General features: G+C 36.4%; 1 protein-coding gene and 1 non-coding gene across 2 annotated transcripts in view; one reads left to right on the top strand and one right to left on the bottom strand.

The window, feature by feature from the left end:
- Positions 1-18,008, top strand: part of ANKRD31 (ankyrin repeat domain 31) — a 128,583-nt gene that overhangs the window by 66,117 nt on the left and 44,458 nt on the right. Inside the window, exons 14-18 of the mRNA XM_020880914.2 lie at positions 1,587-1,639; positions 2,634-4,149; positions 4,669-4,830; positions 7,143-7,280; positions 16,512-16,654. Coding sequence (XP_020736573.2) covers positions 1,587-1,639; positions 2,634-4,149; positions 4,669-4,830; positions 7,143-7,280; positions 16,512-16,654 — 2,012 coding nt within the window. The remainder of the gene's footprint in view (positions 1-1,586; positions 1,640-2,633; positions 4,150-4,668; positions 4,831-7,142; positions 7,281-16,511; positions 16,655-18,008) is intronic.
- Positions 6,376-6,448, bottom strand: TRNAK-UUU (transfer RNA lysine (anticodon UUU)). Its single transcript has one exon. It is a non-coding gene; the product is annotated as a tRNA-Lys (tRNA).

Here is an 18,008-nt window from a genome sequence, read left to right as displayed (position 1 = left end):
TTGTAGACTTTTTGATGATAGATATTTTGACAGGTGTGAGGTAACATCTCATTGCGGTTTTAATTTGTATTTCTCTGATGATTATTCATATTGAACATTTTTTCATGTGCCTGTTAGCTATCTGTATATCTTCTTTGGAAAAATGTCTATTCACATCTTCTGTCCATTTTTAAAACTTTTTTTTATATTCGAATTGTTTATATATTTTGGACATTAACCTCTATTGGTCATATCACTTGCAAATATTTTCTTCTATTCAGTAGGTCATCTTTTTGTCTTGTCAGTGATTTCATTTGCTATGCAAAGCTTTTCAGTTTTATTAGGTCCCGTTTGTTTATCTTTTATTTCATTTCCTTTGTTTCCTTAGGAAACAGATCCAAAATAATATTAAATATTACTATGATTCATTTCAAAGAACATCCTGTTCATGTCCTCTGTTGGAAGTTTTGTGGTTTCTCTTCTTACAATTATGTCTTTAATCCATTTTGAGGTTATTTTTGTATGTGGTGTGAGAAAATGTTCTAATTTTATTCTTTTACACATAGCTGTCCAGTTTCACTACTTATCATAGGTCCTGTTTATTGAAGAGACTTTCTTTTATCCATTGTATGTTTTTGCCTCCTTTGTCACAGGTTAGATGAAAATAAGTGCATTGGTTTATTTCTGAACTTTCTAGTCTGTCCCATCAATCTGTGTCTGTTTTTGTGCCATCACCATGCTGTTCTGATTACTGTGGTTTTGTGTAGTCCTGAGTCAGGGAGCATGATGCCTCCAGCTCTGTTCATTTTTCCGTAGATTGCTTTGGCAGTTCAGGGTCTTCTGTGGTCTTGCATAAGTCATAGGATTGTTTGTTGTAGTTCTGTGAAAAATGCTGTGACTGTTTTGATAGTGATTGCTTTAGATCTGTGGATTATTTTGGGTAGTATCGAAATTTTGACAGTGTTCTTTCAGTCCAGGGACACAGTATATCTTCTCTTTTCCATGTATCATCTTTCGTTTCCTTCATTGATGTTTATAGTTTTCAAAGTATAAGTCTTTCACCTCCTTGGTTAAGATTATTCCTCGGTATTTTATTCTTTTTGATGAGATTGTAAATATAAGTAAGTTTTTTTTTTCTTTCTTTCTCTTTCTGATAGTTCCTTATTAGTGTATGGAAAAGCAGTGGATTTCTGTATATTAATCATGTATCCTTCAACTTTAGTAAGCAGATGTATTAGGAATTGTAATACTAGAATTCATTATGAAAGAATTTTTGCCTTATAAAAGCTTGTATACTTGCATATCTGGGTATAACTGTGGGGAATATAAAAATACCAAGTTCAGTGCCCATCTTCAGCATTATTTTGTTGGGTCTCTTTTGCTTTTCCTATAGAGGTGTTTTCAGCTCTCTCAAGATAGTATTTGGTTTATAATAAATATGGAAATCATAAATTATGTAATACTATATGTGCCAATTTTAATAAAATGTGTTTTCATAATTTTATTTTTTCCACTTGGTTTACTCACGGCAAAGGACTTGTGGTTTTAGAAGTCTAGAGTCTGACCTCCGGAGGCTGTTTTCTTTGATCTTCTCTTTTTGCTTACAGCTCAGAAGAAGAGCGTTGACCCTTCAGATGTAGAGGATGCACCCCGGCACAAGGTATGCCTCTGTTCAGCAGTGAGCATTTTCAGAGAGCACACCTGCTGGTTGTTTTATTGGTCATCCGAGGGGAAAGGACAACTGCTGAAGCGTTCATCAGGAACAGTGACTTCGCCTGTGCTCTTTAGACACTTTGGAATAATGACATGAGACTCAGAAGGTTCTGGGCTGTTAGTTTGGGAAGCAGTTGAGTAAATGTAGTGTATGTGGGCACACTAGTGTATTGGTAACCATTTCTACTTCCTTTCTCCTCTTTATAAAGCCATGAAGTTTATCAGCCATGTTGAATTTCCTCTGGCCTGAGCACAGTATGAGAGTCAAAGGTGTTAGCCCATCCCGTTAAGCTTTACATGGTGGGCAGTTATTTTTCATCTGATGCTTGGCTTGTGGTGTGTGAGAGGAAGCCCTGTCCCTGTTTCAGTCTTGTCAGCCCACAGTAATCTTTCCATACGCACCTACTTGGTTGTATATCTGTCTTTTTGTTTTTAAATCCCTTCTTCCACTACCCTACCTATGATTGCTCATAGATACCAGAGGTATATAGAGATATATAGATATGGATATAGAGATAATTCTATCTCTATAACAAATGGGAGAGGAGAGTGGTTTTAAAGCATAGTTACAAAGATTTCCTTGTGAAGGAATTATCTGATTATTTTAAAAGCCTATACGTATTAGCTTGATTAAAATTTTTATTATGTTTAGTAATAAGATTGATAATGCTAAAATACTGGCAAGTACAAATTAAAATGTACAGGAAAAAATAATAATTAAAACACATATACTGAGTTTGAATCTATTACATTTGTCTTTCTGCTTTTAGTCTATTTTTTCTGAAATATATATCAGGTTGTATATATCCCAGCAGGCCCTGTGGTTAGATCCAATTATAAGGTTGAATGGAATAATAGTTTTCTTTTTCTCCAATCCAGAATGAATTGAATGCAGAATTACAGCTGACAGTTAAAGCTAACTATGTATTTTGTTTCTATAGAAACCAAAATTCAGTTCTAAAAATCACAGTGGGTTTGTTTATGATGAAAGTTTCAACAGACAGAAGCCAGAACATGTAGAAGTCAATAAAGGAAGCAAAAAGAGTTTATTTATAAATAAAGATATATATGAACATTATCAAAAAGATTCTCCAAACATGGGAATTGCTAAATCCAAGCAGAAACAATCAATTCTTAACCAGATACACTCTCCAGGATTCAGAAAGGACAATCTCCATGGTGCTGAGGATCCCAGCACAAGTGTGTCTAAAGATAAAGGAAGAAGAAATTCACAACATAAAAGGACTCAAGTGGATGATATAAGCCAAGAAAGTAGTCCAAGAAAGACAGTGACTGTTTCTTCTTCTAGAAGAATAAGCAGAGCAGTTACTCGCCGGCAACGAGCTGTCCAAATCCTTGATGACCTTCCAGAAAAGTCATGTAAACTTTTTAGCCAAGCTCTGTCAGGCCTGAAAAATGCTTTGTGTAATGATGTTGAAACTTGTTCAGTTCCCAGAGAGACACATACTCAAAGCCTGGATTTATCATCAGATAGTCAAGAAATAAAATGTATGGAAGTAGAATCCATTGACCAAGCTGAAGCTGTTTCTTTCTTAGGACTTTCTTTACATGAAAAAACCAAGTTACCACTTGTTACTACAGATCAGCAGCCTCATACTCACCAAGAACAGGAGCACATTAGCCTTTATAAATCTCATGAAAACAGTAACTCAGGTCAAAAAGATGAGAGCCTCAAGTGGGAAAAAATTTCCCCATCCTTTATAAAGGAAAATTTTAATAATGATGATCATGGTGATTCCTGTGCCTCTGAGGAGACTGTAACACCTAAAAAGGTGATAAGTTCTTCAGGTTGCAAAAACCATGATAATTATAAAGAGAATAAAACAAATAGAGAAGAAATGGATTTTCAACAATTTTTACCTTCTCAAGACCATTTTCCACAGGAAAATGAGTTAAAAGCAGACAGCCTAACCATACTTCCACAACAGGAAGCTGTTAGTTTTTCTAATTCAGATAATATAATAGTTTCTGAACATGTTTCAAATTATGAACAATATTTATATGAACCTTCTTTTGAGCACTCACATGGCAGTCCTGAACGTACTCCTCTGGCTTGTATAGGAACACTCTCGACACATGAAGTTTCAGAGTTGACCAGTCATGAGAAGCTAGTCAAGAAGCCTCAGGATTATAGCCCCAGCATACTAATTCCTTTAATGAATCAAGCGGATATACATATTGTGGAAAAGGCGAATAAGGAAGGAGACACTAAAAGGAATTATACTGACACAGGCCAAGAAACAAGTCCTTCAAATAGGCCTTCATCCAGAGGTGTTCCTTCTCAAGTAATGGAAACAACTAAAGTTGAAAAAAGGAGACAAGAGAGCAAAGCCATACAAAATACAGGTTTTCATTCTACTGACAATATCAATGAAGAATTGACCAACATCTCACAACTTAGTCAAAGAGAAGAGAAGGAGATTTCTCACAAACCAGGTATTAGTAGTAGTGTTCAATTTGTACACATTTCCTATAGATTGAGTTATTTCACAGAAATTTCCAACTGAATTTCACTTAACCTCTGCCCAAACTGATCAGAATGAGGACATGTGGATCACTATTTGGAGATACTATTAATTAGTTAAGTAATGGTATTTACTTTGAAAGAAGGTGCTAAATTAATATTGACAGAAGTTAAAAACAACAGTATTTTTTTGAGTTTTTAGCTTTCTTTTTAATATAGCACCCACTTAATGTCAAGAAACCTAACAACATTTTCATAGCAAGAAAATGTTAGCTTCATTGATTTTAGTGATTCACTGTTGAAATTGCATCCAGGAAACTAATTTATGTTTGTTGTATGAAAACATTTTTAAAAGCTTCCATTTCTTTAAATAAAAAAGCAGTCTAGCAAGGAACAGAAACGTGGAGCAATTACATGATTAGACTCTTTCTTGGTCCTGTAGCCAGTAAGGAGAAATACAGCACTGATACTTCAAAATGTTTTCTTTTCAGGTGAGGAATTTGTCAATGGAGATGAAAACACTATAAGAAATTGTAAAGGGAAAAAAGAAAAACCAGATTCAGAAATTCATATGCCTACTAACATCCAATCACACGAAAAAATCCAGAATTTCAGAAAAAGAAAAAATATCTCCAAAGCTACCTGCAGCCAAGGTTTGTATTCCTATACTGTACAGGGACAAGGTTTTTGCATGACCACTCCTAGCAATCCACTCTCCTTCAAAGAATTATATACACTTTCATATTTACTGTTTATTTTTTTAGTCATTCACTAATTTATAAGATTATTTTGGCTATATTTGTTAGGTGGTTTTACTGTAATACACCACTTGAGAATCTCTTAGTCTTCCAATATATTGCCATATTTTTGTCTGTTTGCTATGTTAGAGGAGATAAGGTGAACAGTAGAGACAGCAAGAAGTTTGAGTCGGGGTAGCACATCTGGATTGTGTCAGACCCCTTCGAACTTTCACTGAGCCCTTTTGACATAAGGGAAATTAAAGAAGCATAGCCACTAGTTTCTTTTTGTCAGATACATGAACTGTGTGTGTTTGACAATATGGATAACTGACTATTCCTTGGTAGTTCTTGGAGCTAATTCTGTGGTGAACCATAGTCTGGACTACTTCAGGTCAAATGTTAAGCCCTGTGAAGTTGATTAGAAAGAAAAAGTTGATAGAGTAAGAGGAGGATACTAGACATCCTTTCTGAACTTTTCCCCATTGTCTCCCTCTCATGTAAACTAAAGTGCTTCTTATACATACCTCCTATAGTGGGTTGAATAGTGGCCCCCCAAAAAAACCTATGTCCATGTCCTAATCCATGGAATCTGTGATACTGTTGCATTTAAAGAGTGAATATTACCTTATTTAGAAGAGGAATCTTTGCAGATATAGTTAAGGACCTTGAGATAAGGAAATTGTATTGGATTTTCCAAATGGGGTTCAAATCTAACAAGTATCCTTATAAAAGAAAAATGGAGACAGCTTTGAGACACACAAGGAAAGAGAAGATAATGTGAAGACCAGACAAGAGAACAGTGTGGCCAAAAGCCAAAGAAGCTAAGTTGGAGGAAGCAAGGAAGGATTCTTCCTTACAGCTTCCAGAGAAAATGCAGCCCTGCTGACACCTTGGTGTTGGATTTCTGGTCCCCAGAACCACAAGAAACTAATATGTTTCTCTGGCAGCACTTAATCATATTTTAATGTAATTTTTTACATGTCTCTCTTTTTAAAAATTTATTTTTATTAGTTGGAGGCTAATTACTTTACAATATTGTAGTGGTTTTTGTCATACATGGACATGAATCAGCCATGGATTTACATGTATTCCCCATCCCGATCCCCCCTCCCACCTCCCTCTCTACCCAATCCCTCTGGGTCTTCCCAGTGCACCAGGCCCGAGCACTTGTCTCATGCATCCAATCTGGGCTGGTGATCTGTTTCACCCTAGATAATATACATGTTTCGATGCTGTTCTCTCGAAACATCCCACCCTCACCTTCTCCCACAGAGTCCAAAAGTCTGTTCTGTACATCTGTGTCTCTTACATGTCTTTCATTCCCCTAGGCTGCAGGCCACTCAAAGAAGAGATGGTATCTTCTATTTTCTTTATATAATATTACAAAAATATCTTCTAGCACAGCATTTTAGCATAGTTTAGGGGAAATTGCATTGTTTTTGTTTATTTATTTTTTGTTGCCTGGACAGGGACTTGAACCCTGGATCATCAGATTAAAAGTCTGATGCTCTACCAGCTGAGCTACCCAGGCTGCATTGTTTTTAGTATTTCTAACTTGTGATGTAAGGGAAAGAAATAGAAATATTTATATAATAATACTGTACTGAATTTTCTGTGAAAGAATAATGAAATGCTCGATAGGCCATAGTTTGGTTCTTGACATCTTTTGTCATCAGAAACACACTCATTGAGATATAAGAATAAATGTGGAAAGCGAATTATGGACTACTGAGTGAAACGAGTATAAAAATGAAGCAAGTCTTATTTGTTTCAGTCAAGCTTAGGATAGAGTGAACAACAGCTGGAATGAATTAATATGCTCAGATGCTCTATTATTTCTTTACGAATTGTGTTTTAAAATAGCAACAGCAGTTATAATATTAATTGAGGTATGTTTCTGTGTGGGACTTGCCTAGTGGCTCAGATGGTAAAGAATCCGCCTGCAGTGCAGGAGACGTGGATTCAATCCCTGGGTTGGGAAGATCCCCTGGAGAAGGGAATGGCACCCCACTCCAGTATTCTGGCCTGGAGAATTCCATGGACAGAGGAGCCTGGCGAGCTACAGTCCATGGGCCACAAACAGTCGGACACGATGAAACGACTTTCACTTTCTGTGTAGTGCATTCTTTTTAGGATGTTTTTAGGAAGTTGCTTTGTGTTTTCTAAGATCCTTCATAGTGGTCAGCACTTGGCAGAAAACTCAGTCTTGCTTGGCAACTTTACAGAAGTGAAAACATCTGGGATGGATAAGCGGAATGCTGCAGGGGAAAGCCGGCTTCACGTGGCTGCGAGAAGAGGGCGTCTGTCTCTGGTGAAAGCTCTGATAGACTCTGGAGCAGATGTGAATCTACAGGACAACGCAGGTTTGGAGTTTACATTGTGAATGTCTCTGTGATTTGAACTCACTAGTAGATACATTTCACCCACCCGCTCCCATGGTGATCCTGACTGCTACACAGATGCTCACTTTGAAAATTCTTTATATAATATTTTATGGTTTATCTTAGTTCCTGCCAAATGCCAAAATAACTATTGAAACAGCTTTTAGTATACCTTTGGGAGCATTCATTTATTTTCATTCATTTTTCAGTAAAGAAACTTTATTTAGGCATTTTGCTTGGAGGCTTTAATATCATTACCTAACTTTATAGGGAATGCCAAATTTCCTTTCCCTGTCCCTTCTTTCCTTATTTCTTGATAATATTCCTTTTGTTCTTCCAGGTCTTGTTTTTATCTTAAAGCTCCATTTTTAAATTGATCTTCTAACATTTTTCTCAAGCACATACACAAAAAACTTGTGTAAGAAATTCCAGAGGGGAAAAACTCAGATTTATTGTTCACATGCCTTTTTAAAGAGAAATGTGACAATACAAGATATAAATAGGAAGGTCAGATGGTCTTACTCTAATTTAATGTCTGACTTGAAACCATTTGACATGATTAGTACTTACTCAGTCCCATGATAGCTTGTGTTCTGTTAGTCTTTTGTCACTTGTATCAATAAATATTTTTGATGAGATTAATTTGTTTTAAAAAATGAAGATTATGTTTTTATTGAGATATACTTGATTTATAATATATTAGTTTCAAGTGTACAACATAGTGATTCAAAATTGATAGACTATATTCCACTTAGTTATTATAAAATATTGACTGTATTCCCTGTACTGTACAATATATCCTTGATCTTATTTATTTTATATATAGTAGTTTATACCTTTTAATTCCTTACCCTATCTTGCCCCACTCTTCATCTCTCTCCCCCCTGGTAACCACTAGTTTATTGTCCATATCCATGAATCTGTTTTTGTTTTGTTGTATTTACTTGTTTCTTTTATTTTTTAGATTCTATGTATAAGGGATAACATAGAGTATTTATCTTTCTCTGTCTGACTTATTTCACTAAGCATGATACCCTCCAGGTTCATCCATGTTTTTGCACAAGGCAAAATTTCATTCTTTTTATGGCTGAGTAGTACTTGTTTGCTTATTGTAAATAACGTTGCTGTGTACATTGGGGTGCATGTATCTTTTTGAATTAGTGTTTTTGTTTTCCTCAGATATATACCCAACAGTGGAATTGGTGAATCGTGGGGAGTTCTGCTTTTTAAGAAACCTCCACTGTTTTTCTGCAGTGGGTGCACCGATTCACACGCCCACCAACAGTGTGTAAGGGCTCTCTTTTTTACATATCCTCACCAACGTTTGTTATTTGTTGGTGTTCTTTTTGTGAACACTGTTTGTGTTCTTTTTGATGATAATCATTCTGACCGAAGTGGAATAACATCTTACTGTGGCTTTGATTTGGATTGTTTTGGTGATTATCAGTGTTGAGCATCTTTTCATCTGTATATCTGTCCATCTGTATGTCTTCTTTGGAAAGATCTTTTGGAAAGTTGAGGTCTTTTGCCCACTTTTTGATTGGCCTGTTTGTTTTTGATGTTGAGTTTTATAAGCTATTTATCTATTTTAGATATTAACCCCTTACCAGTCATATCATTTGCAGATATTTTCTGCCATTCAGTAGATTTTCTTTTCTTTTTGTTAATGGCTTCCTTTGCTGTGAAAAAGCTTTCAAGTTCAACTAGATTCCATTTGTTTATTTTTTTATTTTGTTTCCTTTGTCTTAGGAGACAGATTCAAAACAATGTTGCTATAATTTATGTCAAAAAGCATTTTGTCTATGTTTTCTTCTATGAGTTTTATGGCTTCCAGTCATATATTTGGTTCTTTGGCTCATTTTGACTTTATGTTTATATATAGTGTGAACACTATTCTGATTTCATTTTTTTTAAATATATAGTTGTTCAGTTTTTCCCAGTACCACTATTGAAGAAACTGTGCTCTCTCCATTGTTTATTCTTGCCTCCTTTGTCACAGATTAACTGACGTAAGTGTGGATTTATTTCTGGGCTGTCTGTTCGGTTTCATTGATCTGTGTGTCTCGTTTTCAAATATGAGACTATTTTGATTACTGTAGCTTTGTAGTATAATCTGAAGCCAGGGAATGTGATTCCTCCAGTCTGTTCTTTCTTCTCAAGTTTATTTTGCCTAGTTAAGATCTTTTGTGCTATCATACAAGTTTTAAAATTATTCTACCCCTGTGAAAAATTCCATTGGTATTTTGATAGGACTTACATTGAATCTTAGATCACCATGAGTAGTATGGTCATTTTAACTATTAATTTTTCTAATACAGTATATCTTATCTTTTCAACTGTTTGTATAATCTTCAGTTTTTTTCATCACTATTTTATAATTTCCTGAGTATAGATTTTTTACCTCCTTAGGTAGGTTTATTACAAGGTATTTATTCTTTTTGATGCAGTTGAAGATGAGAAAGTTCCTTAATTTTGCTTTCTGATCATTTGTTGTTAGTGTGTAGAAATGCAACAGATTTCTGTATATTAACCTTGTATCCTGCAGCTTAACTGAATTTATTGATAAGCCCTAGTAGTTTTTCAGTGGTAGCTTTAGGATCTTTCTATGTATAGTATCATGTCATCTGCAAAGAGTGCCAGCTTTACTTCTTCCTTTGCAGTTTGGATTCCTTTTATTTCTTTTTCTTCTCTCATTGCTGTGGCTAGGCCTTCTAATAATATGTTGAATAAATGTGAGAGTGGGCATCCTTGTCTTGTTCCTAATCTTATAGGAAATGCTTTTAGCTTTTCACTGTTGAATATGATGTTAGCTGTAGGTTTGTCATATATGGCCTTTATTATTTTGCTGAGATATGTTCCCCCTATGCCCACTTTTTGGAGAGTTTTGATCATAAATGGATGTTGAATTTTATCACAAGCTTTTTCTGCATCTGTGTGATCATATGACTTTTATTGTTCATTTTGTTAATGTGGTATGTCACATTGATCGATTTGCAGACATTGCAAAATCCTTGCATTCCTAGTATAATCCCACTTGATCATGGTGTATGATACTTTTAATGTATTGTTGGATTTGATTTGCTAAAATTTTGTTGAAGATTTTTGCACGTATGTTCTATCAGTGATATTGACCTGTAATTTTCTTTTGTGTGTGTGATATCTTTCTCTGATTTTGGTGTCAAGGAGATGCTGGCCGTGTACAATGAATTTGGAAATGTTTCTTCCTCTGCAATTTTTTGGAATAATTTGAGAAGGATAGGTATTAATTCTTCCCTAAATGTTTGGTAGAATTCATCTGTGAAGCCATCTGGACTTCATTGGGAATTTTAATTACTGATTTAATTTCATTACTGGTAATTGATCTGTTCATATTTTGTATTTCTTCCTGATTAGGTCTTAGGAGATTGTACATTTCTAGGAATTTTTCCTTTTCTTATAAGTTGTCCTTTTTATTGGCATATAGTTGTTTGTAGTAATCTGTTATGATCCTTTGTATTTTTGTGCTGTTAATTGTAACATTTTAATTTTTTTTTAATTTTTATTAGTTGGAGGCTAATTACTTTACATCATTACAGTAGTTTTTGTTATACATTGAAATGAATTAGCCATGGATTTACATGTATTCCCCATCCCAATCCCCCCTCCCACCTCCCTCTCCATTTGGGCCTTTTCTCTTTTTCCCTTGGTATGTCTGGCCACAGTGTTTTCAATTTTATCTTTTTAAAGAATCAGCTCTTAGTTTCACTGATATTTTTTTCTATTTATTTAGCCTCTATTTAATTTATTTTTGCTCTGAACTTTATGATTTCTTTCCTTCTCCTTTCACATTTTTTGTTCTTCTTTCTCTTGTTCCTTTAGGGATAAGTTCAGGTTGTTTGTTTGAAATTTTTCTTCTATAGAAGTTTAGAACTTGCTATTGCTATATCCTATAGATTTTGGATCATTATGTCCTCATTTTCATTTGTCTCTAGGTGTTTGTTGTTTTTTTCTTTGACTTCTTCAGTGATCCATTGGTTGTTGAGTAGTATATTGTTTAGCTTCCATATGTTTGTGTTTTTTCAGTTTTATTCTTGTAGTTGACTTCTAGTCTCATAGTGATTTCAGCATGAATGAAAAGATACTCAATATGATTTCAGTGTTCTTATATTTACTGATACTTGTTTAGTTGCCTAGCATGTGACCTATCCTGGAGAATGTTCCATGTGCACTTGAAAAGAATGTGTATTCTGCTGCTTTGGGATGGAATGTTCTATATATATCAGTTTAAGTCCCTGTAGTATAATGTGTCATTTATGAGTTTTTCCTTATTGGTTTTCTTTCTGGATGATCTGTCCATTGATGAGAGTGGGATGTCAAAATCCCCTACTATTATTGTGTTACTGTTGATTTTTCCCTTTATGTCTGTTAATATTTGCTTTATATATTTAGGTGATCCTGTATTGGATACATATATATTTAAAATTGTTATACCTTCTTCTTGGATTGATTGCTTGGTCATTATGTGATGTGCTTATTTGTTTCTTATAACAATTTTTGTTTTAAAATACTTCATCTAATACAGATATTGCTACTCCAGGTTGCTTTCTGTTTCCATTTGCATGGAATACCTTTTTTTCCATCCCCTACCTTTCAATCTGTGTGTGTCTTTAGATCTGAAGTGAGTCTCTTGTAGGCAGTATATATATATGGGTCTTGTTCTTATATCCATTCAGTCACACTTTGTCTTTTGATTGGAGCATTTAGTCCATTTACTTTTAAAGTAATTGTTGATATGTGATGAACTATGGACGGAGGTTCGTGACATTGTACAGGAGACAGGGATCAAGAAATGCAAAAAGGCAAAATGGTTGTCTGAGGAGGCCTTACAAATAGCTGTGAAAAGAAGAGAAGCGAAACGCAAAGGAGAAAAGGAAAGATATTCCCATTTGAATGCAGAGTTCCAAAGAATAGCAAGGAGAGATAAGAAAGCCTTCCTCAGGGATCAATGCAAAGAAATAGAGGAAAAAACAGAATGGGAAAGACTGGAGATCTCTTCAAGAAAATTAGAGATATCAAGGGAACATTTCAGGCAAAGATGGGTTCGATAAAGGACAGAAATGGTATGGACCTAACAGAAGCAGAAGAGATTAAGAAGAGGTGGCAAGAATACACAGAAGAACTGTGCAAAAAAGATTTTCATGACCCAGATAATCACAATGGGGTGATCACTCACCTAGAGCCAGACATCCTGGAATGTGAAGTCAAGTGGGCCTTAGAAAGCATTACTGCGAACAAAACTGGTGGATGTGATGGAATTCCAGTTGAGCTATTTCAAATCCTGAAAGATGATGCTGTGAAAGTGCTGCACTCAATATGCCAGCAAATTTGGAAAACTCAGCAGTGGCCACAGGACTGGAAAAGGTCAGTTTTCATTCCAATCCCTAAGAAAGGCAGTCCCAAAGAATGCTCAAACTACCACACAATTGCACTCACCTCACACGCTAGTAAAGTAATGCTCAAAATTCTCCAAGCCAGGCTTCAGCAATAGGTGAATCGTGAACTTCCAGATGTTCAAGCTGGTTTTAGAAAAGGCAGAGGAACCAGAGATCAAATTGCCAATATCTGCTGGATCAATGAAAAAGCAAGAGAGTTCCAGAAAAATATCTATTTCTACTTTATTGACTATGCTAAAGCCTTCAACTGTGTGGATCACAATAAACTGTGGAGAATTCTGAAAGAGATGGGAATACCAGACCACCTGACCTGCCTCTTGAGAAACCTGTATGCAGGTCAGGAAGCAACAGTTAGAACTGGACATGGACCAACAGACTGGTTCCAAATAGGAAAAGGAGTACGTCAAGGCTGTATATTGTCACCCTGTTTATTTAACTTATATGCAGAGTCCATCATGAGAAATGCTGGGCTGGAAGAAGCACAAGCTGGAATCAAGATTGCCAGGAGAAATATCAATAACCTCAGATAGGCAGATGACACCACCCTTATGGCAGAAAGTGAAGAGGGACTAAAAAGCCTCTTGATAAAAGTGAAAGAGGAGAGTGAAAAGGTTGACTTAAAGCTTAACATTCAGAAAACTAAGATCATGACATCTGGTCCCATCACCTCATGGGAAATAGATGGGGAGACAGTGGAAACAGTGTCAGACTTTATTTTTTTGGGCTCAAAAATCACTGCAGATGGTGACTGCAGCCATGAAATTAAAAGACGCCTACTCCTTGGAAGGAAAGTTATGACCAACCTGGATAGCATATTAAAAAGCAGAGACATTACTTTGCCAACAAAGGTCCGTCTGGTCAAGGCTATGGTTTTTCCAGTGGTCATGTATGGATGTGAGAGTTGGACTGTGAAGAAAGCTGAGCACTGAAAAATTGATGCTTTTGAACTGTGGTGTTGGAGAAGACTCTTGAGAGTCCCTTGGATTGAAAGGAGATCCAACCAGTCCATCCTAAAGGAGATCAGTCCTTGGAAGGACTGATGCTGAAGCTGAAACTCCAGTACTTTGGCCACCTGATGTGAAGAGTTGACTCATTGGAAAAGACCTTGATGCTGGGAGGGATTGGGGGCAGGAGGAGAAGGGAACAACAGAGGATGAGATGGCTGGATGGCATCACCGACTCGATGGGCATGAGTTTGAGTAAACTCCTGGAGTTGGTGATGGACAGGGAGGCCTGGTGTGCTGTGATTCATGGGGTTGCAAAGAGTTGGACACGACTGAGGACTGAACTGAACTGAACTGTATTGCCATTTTATTCATGGTTTGGGAGTTGTTTTTGTGATTCTTTTCTTATTCATTTTTTTCTTTTGTTTTCTTGTTATTTTATGATTATCTTTAATGTTATGTTTTGTTTCCATTTTCTTTTTTGCATGTCTGTTATAGATTTTTCATTCATGGTTACCATGAGTGTGTTTGTGTGTGTGTGTGTGTATATATATATATATATATATATATATATATATATAATATGATTGTTTTAACTTGCATCTGATCTCTTAGTTTCAAACACATTTTAACAACCCTGCATATTTACTCTCCACTCCTCCAGTTATGTAAGGAGTTTCCAGTATCTGTTTTTAGTATCATATTTTTCATCTGTTTTGTGTGTTCCTTAACTACTTATTATGGTTATAGATGATTTTATTTCTTTTGTCTTTTAAACTTCCTATTAATTTTGTACCCAGTTGACTTACTATCTTTACTGTATATTTGCCTTTACCGATTAACTTTTTCCTTTCGTAATATTCATGTTTCTAGTTGTGGCCTTTTCTTTTTTTGCTTAGAGGAGTCCCTTTCACATTTCTCATAAAGCTGGTTTGGTGGTGCTAAGCTCTTTTAGATCTTGCTTATCTATACAGCTTTTGATATCTTCATCATATTTGATAAAAGCCTTGCTGGGTACAATAGTTTTGGTTGTACATTTTTCCCTTTCATCACTTTAAATATATGGTACCACTACCTTCTGATCTGCAGAGTTCTATTGTAAAGTTAGCCAAAAGTCTTATGGAAGTTCCCTAGTATGTTATTTGTTGCTTTTCTCTTGCTGCTTTTTATAATCTCTGTCTTTAAGTTTTTCCATTTAAATCACAGTGTGTCTTAATGTGGTCCTCTTTAAGTTGATCCTGTTTGGGATTGTCTTGATCTTGTTTCCTGGGCCTGGATGTCTCTTTCTTTTCCCAGGTTAGGGGACTTTTCAGCTATTATGTCTTCAAATATATTTTCAGTCCCTTTCTCTCTCTTCTTCATCTGAGACTCCTATAATGAAAATACTGGCACACTTGATACTGTTCCAGAGAGCTCTTAAACTGTCCTTACTTTCTGAATTCCACTGCTGTGTCATCCAGCTTGCTGATATGTCCTTGTATATCGTTTACTGTATTGTTAATTCCTCTTGGTGCATTTGTCATTTCAGTTATTGTGTTCTTCATCTCTGCCTGGTTGGTCTTTGTTTTCTAACTCTTTGTTAAAAACTTCTAATTTCTCTGTTTATCCATTCTTCTCCCAAGTTCTTTGACTATCCTTATAGTCATTACCTTGAACTCTTTCTTAGATAGATTTCCTATCTCCACTTCACTTAGTTCTTCTCCTGGAGTTTTATCTTGTTTCTTTCTTTTAAACATATTCCTCTGTTGCCTCATTTTGCCTAACTAACTAGTTTTATTTCTGTGTGTCTGATAGGTTTGTTACATCTCCCAGCCTTGGAGAAGTAGCCTCTTAGAGGAAACGTCCATGCTTCTAGGAGCTCACTTCCCTCTGATAGCAGAGCTGTGTGTCCTGGCCCCCATGTGGGCTCCATGCGTCCTCCTGTGTGTCAGGCTGACTGCTGTGGGTGGTCTGCTGGGCTGGCTTGCCCCCAGTTGGGTTGGCTGCCCTGCTTGTGTGGGGGCTGCTGGCCTGGTTTGGGGGGCTGTGTTACAAGGCAGCGGGCTGTTGACCCCCAGGGGACCCCAGGACTAGTGCTTGCTTACTGATGGGCAGAGTCTGGATATAGGAGATCCCAGGGCTGTTTCCTGCCTTCCAGTGGATGAAGCTGGTTCTTGGGACTACTGCCAGCCCACTGGTGAGCAGAGCCAGGTTTTGGGGACTGGATACAGGGCCCACAGGTTCCACAGCTCGTGTTTGACTGCTGATGAGTGGGACCAGTTCTTGATACAGGTGGCTGTGGGGTTCAGTGGACCTAAAGTTTATGTTGGCCTGCTGCTGAGCAGAACTTGAGCCCAGCTGGTCCTAGGGCTGGTGCTGGCCTGCTTGTTGGTAGACTGACTTCTGTCACAGCAGGCTGTGGAGCTGTAATTGTCCAGGGGCTGGCGGCCACCTGCTGGTGGCTGAGGCTATTCCCAAGGCTAGAGTTGGCTTGCTGATGGATAGGGCTTAGGCCCGGGGGTTTCTGGGGCTGGTCCCCACCCATTGGTGGGTGGAACTGGGCTCCAGGGTCTCTGGCTGCAGAGTCCTGGGTGTCCTGGGTCTAGTGTCTGTGCACTGTGGGAAGATCTGGGTCCTGGGCCTTCTGGTGGACCGGGCCATGTCCAAGGGCAGCTGTGGGCTCAGAGGATGTTAAAGTAGCCTGTTTTCAATATTATTTCCTGTCCAGTACTTAGTATATACATTTGAATCAATATATATATCCATTCCATTAGTGCAAATAAACTTAATAATAAGGATACTACTTGAGTATTGATTTGTAAGTAGCTTCTTTTGTTTTCTCTTTTTTCCTTTTTTAGGTTGGACACCACTTCATAATGCAGCTAGTAAGGGATGGAGTGATGTAATTGTAGAGTTGTTAAAAGCTGGAGCTAATGTTAACTGTGAAAATGTAGATGGAATTCTACCCTTACATGATGCTGTTGCAAACAACCATTTAAAGGTATAGTGCATCATATTAGGTTCCTATTTCTTTAAAAAATGCATGAAGACAGTGAAGGTATTTTAAATTGCTAATTAAAGTGATTCCTTAAGACAAAGAATTTTTAAAACTGCTTAGAGGTACAAGTGTATATGATATTACATATAGTTTAGAAGAGCAATATATTTCCTAATGAATCCTGTTTCCATTATCTCTTCATTGTGTAATTCATGTAAATCAGAATAAAATGAAATGGCTAAGAGTAAACACAGCCTATCAATGTAATACATTCTAATTTTAATTGTCTTAAATGATTTGCTGTTGTACATAAAAGAGTATATATAGTGATGATATATGTGATAACCAGACAATTTTTAAACTCAGAAATTTCTTAGTGAGTTTAAAGTTTGAAAGAAATGGGTAAAAGCTTAAGTTGCTTGTTTCTTTGGGGATTGTTGTATTTTTTTTCTCATTTTTTAAATAAACAACTGTGGTGAAAATAACAGGGGAAAATTACTAGGTTAATTATTTGAATAACACTAAATTTCAAATCTAGATGTTAAAATTCTTCAGATTTTTAAACTTATCTTTTTTTTTTTTTTTGACAAACCTTATAAGAAGATATGTGTATAGATAGTGTAGATTTCAGGAATAATTTTTTGCTTTAAAAAGTAGTTAAATTATCAGCAACAACAAGAGTATAAAACCAAGATTCATGTAAAAAAATATTTTGGATCTCTCACTAATACCACTTTATCTGTCTCTAGGTATTTTTTAATAGTCTGGTAGTTTTAATTTAATTTTGTGAAAATATATCTCCACTGTTTTCAGCCTGAATATAGTCATGTGAAAGAAGAGTACTGAATTTGTGATTTGCAGAGATAAAAGGTATAAACTAATAATTAAGAATAATACCAGATGGGTAGGCTAATATCCAGGGAGGCTTCTTTTGATCAAAGAAGCTCTTTGACCTTAAAGATGTTTAAATTAAAAAGGACTTGACAAAATCTTGAGGTTATGTGATTGTGCAGTGGAAGAAAACAAACAGGAAGAACCACTGAAGTGGTGAACCTACTGGTTATTTGTACAGGGAAAAGGTCATCTAAAGTGAAACCTCTTAAATAAGGGCAGAAAATTCATAGTAGGAAAACTAGGATTTTTAGACTATCCTGAAAAATGCAACATAGAAATAAGGACCCCCCACAACATCACCCCTGTACCTGGAGATTTAGAAGGTGCTACAGAGGTCAGCGTATGGTATTCATGGGTACGGTTTGTTGCAGCAATATAGTAAGGATACATAGTCGGATCATCAGAGGAGAAGGTGGAGCCTGGAGATACCCGTGTGTAGGCTCTACTGTGTACTGTTCTTCAC

The sequence above is a fragment of the Odocoileus virginianus genome, chromosome 6, assembly GCF_023699985.2.
Source record: "Odocoileus virginianus isolate 20LAN1187 ecotype Illinois chromosome 6, Ovbor_1.2, whole genome shotgun sequence".
NCBI classification, from domain to species: Eukaryota; Metazoa; Chordata; class Mammalia; order Artiodactyla; family Cervidae; genus Odocoileus; species Odocoileus virginianus.
The sequence above is the reverse complement of the archived record's forward strand: the minus strand, read 5'-3'. Positions and strand labels throughout refer to the sequence as shown.